A 6552-nucleotide genomic window follows, 5' to 3' on the forward strand; every position below is an offset into this window, starting at 1 on the left:
ATAAACTTTATTCATAATAATAAACTCTATTTATATAGCACCTTTCAAGCATATGCACCGTGTGCTTTCCAAGACATGTTACAGCAACTGCACATAGGCCAACACAAATATAAAGACACACCCTTGATTGAGGAGAACCCAATAAAATGCCTGGGCAAGTGGTATGATTCATCCCTCAAGGACAGAGGCAGTGTTTCCAGGACCGAGAAGCAGGCAGAGGAGTGGCTGCTAAAGATAGAGAGTTCAGGCCTACCAGGCAAGTTCAAGACCTGGCTGTTCCAGCATGGCCTGCTACCAAGACACCTTGGCTACTGAAAAATGTATGAAGTATATGACAGCGGTTGAAGGAGTCAACAGGCTTCCTCTCCAGACACATTACACAGATCAAAGTGACTGCAGATAGAGCCTGATAGGTTACTCCCATTGCCTGACCTCCACTGATTACTGTTAGTTATAGTTAACAATCACCATCTCAGGAAAAGTCAAGAAGAAATCTAATAATAGTCTGTTTGTCTGACTCCCCTTTACAGTGACATCATACTGAGCTCTGTGAAATATTAACCAGTAGGACAGGTACATGTCTGATGACAACTACATTATGATTCTATTCAGTGACAGATAGTCATTGATATGGGCAGCTACGTGAAATAGATTTCTAGCCATGACCATCAAATTATTATGAATGACATGAAACCAATTGAAAGCATGTTTATTCCACATGATTTACTGTGTAGTGATCCTGTGTAGTCTCTGATGTTCAAATAACAGATATTCAGACCAAGGTTCAGACCTGACCTTTCACCTCACACATCATAAGAAATAGATAGATAGATAGATAGATAGATAGATAGATGGATACTTTATTAATCCCGAGGGACATTTTAGGACATCCAGTAGCTTATACAACTTATACAACTCACAGACACAACATACACAAATGACATACACAAATGACATACACATAGGGAGAACATGTTCACAAGGAGTGGGGTGGTAACAGATACAAGGATGGGTCTGACCCTATGGTACAATATGCATGATTGATTGTGACAGTGTAGGAAAATGTTCTTGTGCTGCTTGTGTGGATAGTGCAAAGAGATGTAGAAGAGGTTAAGTCTGTGCAATGGACTAGTATAGCCAGTAAAGTGATGGACAGTGGGTTGGTATAATGAGATGGGGTGGGCAGACTCATGCAGAGAAGATAAGTTAAATAGCTGACTGGCCCTGGGGACAAAGGACCTCCTCGGCCTGTCCGATGAGCATGACAGTGACAGGAGTCTGCCACTGAATATGCTCCTCTGTCTATTGAGAGTTCTGTGTAGTGGGTGGTGGTTATTGTCCAAGATAGTCAGCAACCTGCTCAGGCTCCTTCTCTCCGCCACTGTTGTGAGGCAGTCAGTTCAGTGCCAACAACAGCTCCCGCCTTCCTCACCAGCCTGTCCAGTCGCCCCACATCCCGCTTCCTTATGCTACCTCCCCAGCACACCACAGCATAGAAGAGGACACTGGCAACAACAGACTCCTAAAACATGAGCATGAATTTGTTGCAGACATTGAAGGACCTCAGCCTCCTCAGGAAGTAGAGCCGACTCTGACCCTTCTTGTAGAAATCACAACATGTGTGAAATAAATCATCGTGATGTGTATGATTTAACATTACAGCCACAGCAATTATCTCCCTCTCTCTCTCTCTGTGTGTGTGTGTGTGTTTACTTGCCATTACTAAAGTCCACAAGTTTGAGAGACTGGAAATGCAGACTTTTGACCACTAGGTACCATAGCCTGTTCAAATGACCATTATAACTATCTGTGAATCATAGCCATGCGTACATGAATAAGATGAAATATCAAATGTGAAAAAGCATTGCAATGGTTTAATAGCAAGGTTTATTTGTTCTGTTCCCATAAGCTCAAGGATAGATCCTAAAAGATATCCTCCTGATTCATATTGTAATGTGCTTGTGACAACAGTGCAGAAACACCAACATAGACACAGTCATGGAACGTGATAAAGGACCATCATTCAGCACTTATTTCAGTGGATACTCAACATAGAATGTTAGCAAATTAAACATGAATTAAATCAAAATGTGTGACATGCTGGTGCACAGAACAGATATCATGGGATTCATATCAGTTTAGTCATTAGTGATTTATGATTGGCTCATATCAGTGTAGTCATAAGTGATTCTGACTGTCAGTCCTGATCCAGACAGAGACATCATCAGCTATATCAGTGCTGCTCTACTGTTATTGAAGCCTTCACTGGTAAGATCCTCAGAGGATATCCACTGATAAATGGAGACACTTTGTGAGTGAAAGTGTGTGTGAGAGTGTGTAGGTGTGTGCTATTATTAGGGTCAGAGAATGACAGCTTTCCTCTGTCCCAGTCCAGCTGCACTCTGATCCTCTGGAGTTTCTGCTTCACTGTGAGGAGAGTGGAGGGCTGTGGTGTAGAACATGCTCTATATTCACCATCGTTATAACACACAAACCACACTCCACTCATGGAGGTAAAGTCTCCCTTCCTCTGGAGAGACTCTGTCATCACACCCACACTCCACAATGTATTCTCTCCAACTTCCACATCCCAGCAGTGAGTCCCTGAGTTAAAGCCCTCAGAGCCCAGGACACTGGCACCCTTATCAAATCTCTCTGGGTTATCAGGAAGCTGCTGTCTCTCATCACCACATCTCACACTGGTCAGATCCTCAGACAGGATGAGTTTTGGGTGTGCAGTGTTGGGATCCAGAGTCACAGGAGCTGCAGAGAGAAAGGACACACACATGAGCTGAACACTGAGTGATATGTAAGAAGAGAGAAAGGACACACACATGAGCTGAACACTGAGTGATGTGTGAGAAGAGAGAAAGGACACACACATGACCTGAACACTGAGTGATGTGCAGTGGTGGAATGTAACAAAGTATTTTTACTTCGTTACTGTACTTAAGTCAATTTTTACGTATCTGTACTTTACTTAAGAAAAAAATAATAGTGCATACTTTTTACTTTTACTCCATTACATTTTGCAGTTATTATCTATACTTTTACTCCGCTACATTTCTACAATATGTGTTGTTACTCATTACATTTTATGAACACAGTTTCGCCAAAATGTTGCCTACACAAAACTATGGATTGCGTTGCTGTTTTGGAAGTTTAAACCAATCAGGTGGCTCTATCAACTCCAATGATAGCAGAGTGCGCGTTTGGCAGCAGCACTAGCGGTAGCCTTGCCTGGTATACCTGAACATTCAACAGACAGCCTGACTAACTGCCTATTCAACATGGATCCAGAGTCAGCCTCAACTGAGCCCTCTGATATGAGCCACCCTTGGCCCTATTTAAAAGATATGTTCGAGTTCAAAGGCCCCAAGAATGACTCCTGGAGGTTTCAATGCAGTTTCTGTCTCCCTCAAAAAAAGGAGTTGCTAGCCTTCAAGAATTTGCCTTCAAATTTAAAGTAGCATATCGAGGTAAGCAGAGTGATATGCTAAGTTAATGTCCCTGACTTTTGAATATTGATATATGTATTTAATTCGGTTACTGACATGATATTTGTTATCTAGCGAAATGCATGTTGACATACAGCAATAGCATCAAAATAACATGATTGTATCTTTATTATATATTTAACGTAGTGGTAAGATAAATCTGGTAGGTTAGCTATGTCAACCTAGCGTGCCTTTTACATTTAATTGCCTTTTACAATTACATTTGTTTTTCATGTTCGATGTTTCCCTTTTTTACACGTCTACAATTAAATAAAAGATTTAAAGATATAACATGTTGTCTTTATTGGTTTGGCTTAATGGTATTAACTAGGGTGACCAGATTTGAGTTTGTGAAAAAGAGGACACTTTGTCGCGGGACCCCGCCCCCTCCCCCGCGACGAAGTTTTTGGACATGCAGATGACCCCGGCCCGTCCCCCGCAACGAAGTTTTGACATCTTTTTAACATGCAGATGTCATGTACTATTGTAAACTATGCAACTAGTGGAGGCAGCAAGGTGCTCAGTGTTGCCAGATTGGAAATGGCGTATCGTATCGTATTGTAACAGCGAGGTTACGCACCACCATGCCATTCTTAAAGTTTCTGTCCAGGTGTCTCACATCCTCAATCACGTCACCAACCAAATGCAAGCCATCACGTAATTGACGCTACATTTATCACAGTATCAAAGGCACAAAATGATCGCATTTGGAGGATAATAATCCTATCTGGCAACACTGGGAAGGCGGTCGACCAATGACAGTTCTCTCTACAGTCAGAGCTCGCGCAAGAAGGTGGAACGTGAGGGAGATACTCTTTCCAAAACTTGTAAGGACGTAATAACTAGTTTGTGAAAGACCAAGAGAAAAACAAATATCCGACGAGGCAAAATCCCGGACGTTTTTGGAATCCCTGCCGGACGCATTTTTTAGGTCTCGAAAAGAGGACATGTCCGGGTAAAAGAGGACGTCTGGTCACCCTATATTAACTTTGCAAATAATCCCTGATAGATAACTTGTCATCCGCAGAATTGTTAGATAGAGTGTGAACAGTATTACAGACGGTAGGCACAATAAGTACACCAACCTTTCCAATAAACAAATGTTGTTGCTTATAATTATTACTAGTAGTGACATCTGTAGAGGCATTTATTACCAGTAGCTATTTCTTTATCAAAATGGCACAGCCTAAACATTGAGAGACAACCCATTGTGTGAGTACTTTTACTTTTAATACTTTAATAAAAGAAAATTAATTAAAAGTAAGTACTTTTTACTTTTACTTAAGTAGGATTGTTGATGTAGTACTTGTACTTAAGTACTAAACTTCAGTACTTCCTCCACCACTGGTGATGTGTGAGAAGAGAGAAAGAACACACACACACATGAGCTGAACACTGAGTGATGCTTGAGAAGAGAGAAAGGACACACACATGAGCTGAACACTGAGTGATGTGTGAGAAGAGAGAAAGAACACACACATGAGCTGAACACTGAGTGATGCTTGAGAAGAGAGAAAGAACACACACATGAGCTGAACACTGAGTGATGTGTGAGAAGAGAGAAAGGACACACACACACATGAGCTGAACACTGAGTGATGTGTGAGAAGAGAAAAAGGACACACACATGAGCTGAACACTGAGTGATGTGTGAGAAGAGAGAAAGGACACACACATGAGCTGAACACTGAGTGATGTGTGAGAAGGTAAAGGTGAGTAATGATGAGTAAATTAATGAGTTATGATGATTCCAACAATGAAGATGGTGATGAATAGTGTGATGACAGTAGCAGTGCCTGTAAGAATAACAAACAATAACAACAACAACACTTTAATGTGTCTAGCACCTTTCTGACTATAGCCCAAGGTGCTTGTAACAGGACTGAGCGGTGTCACCGTGTGCGGGTGGGTCTGACTAAACCCCAGAGGCAGAGTAAGTTTTGTATTTTAATCAAGGCTTGACAAAAAAAAAAATCTAAATCTAGCAAAATTCCCAATAGATGTATTAACCAGTGAAGAACATAAAAGAAAAAAATTTGAAAATATTAAAAAAATCAGCAACTGTAATAAAGTTACAAATCTGCTTAGCCTCTCACAATCAGAGGACGAAATCAGCAATTGGAATCACACCTTTCTCTATCAGAGTAGGACAAGACTAGTCAACATTGGACAGGACAAAGATACCTATACACCAGTAACCAGCACCATTTACGAACAGGAGTACACTTAACAAATCAATCAACCACACAGATGACAGGACAGACTCTGATACAAAAATACAATATAATGCTGTACTCAGCATGTTCCAGCTCTAAACATTGTGACCATTGATTCCTGCGGCAAAATAAGAAAACTTCTAAAGTTGGAGAAATATGCTCAGATGTCCGAGTCACGGTTAAAGGCCTGACTGCTGCATTCTGTGCCATATGAAGCTGAGCACTGTGATAGCAAATGTTTATCATTTTTAAAAACGAATTCTCAAACACTGGCACGTGTGTGAGAGAGTGTGTGTGTGTGTTTGTGTGTGTGCGTGTGTGATTGTGTGTGTGTTTGTGTGTGTGTGAGAGAGAGAGGGAGAGAGACAGACAGAGAGAGAGAGATGCTAACTATACTCACTGTATTGAACAATCTTCTGCATCTTCTCCCAGACTCTGAACTTCAGGTTGCCCAGGTGTTTTGCCACATTGATCAGAGGTCCTGAAACCCTCTCTGGATCCTGCAGTGTGCACTGGGCTCTGGAATAACATTCAGGAGTCAGTGCTGCTGTGGGTTTGGGTTCAGAACCACAGAGAAGAGAGAGACAGGAGGCAGATCACTCACCTCTCCACTGTGCTCTTGTAGTTCTGGGGAAAAAAGAGAGGTAATGGAATAAATGATGCTGTATTAAACACCCACTGTTATCAGGTAAGTACAGCTTACCCTGTCCATAAGGATGACATGTCCTTGGTGTGTATGCTACAACAATAAGATAATAATCACAAAAGTCAATAGCTAGCATATGTGGAGTAGTGACCCACTTCTCATAGATACAATGTCATCCTGAAGTTTGGTCAGT

The 6552-nt window shown here is 41.5% G+C and overlaps 1 protein-coding gene across 1 annotated transcript in view; it reads right to left on the reverse strand.

Annotated features, from left to right (window-relative positions):
- Nucleotides 1–6552, reverse strand: part of LOC105895430 (zinc-binding protein A33-like) — an 18419-nt gene that overhangs the window by 6196 nt on the left and 5671 nt on the right. The window contains exon 6 of the mRNA XM_031581383.1: nt 2476–2763. Coding sequence (XP_031437243.1) covers nt 2476–2763 — 288 coding nt within the window. The remainder of the gene's footprint in view (nt 1–2475; nt 2764–6552) is intronic.

The sequence above is a fragment of the Clupea harengus genome, chromosome 2, assembly GCF_900700415.2.
Source record: "Clupea harengus chromosome 2, Ch_v2.0.2, whole genome shotgun sequence".
In the NCBI taxonomy this organism is placed as follows: Eukaryota; Metazoa; Chordata; class Actinopteri; order Clupeiformes; family Clupeidae; genus Clupea; species Clupea harengus.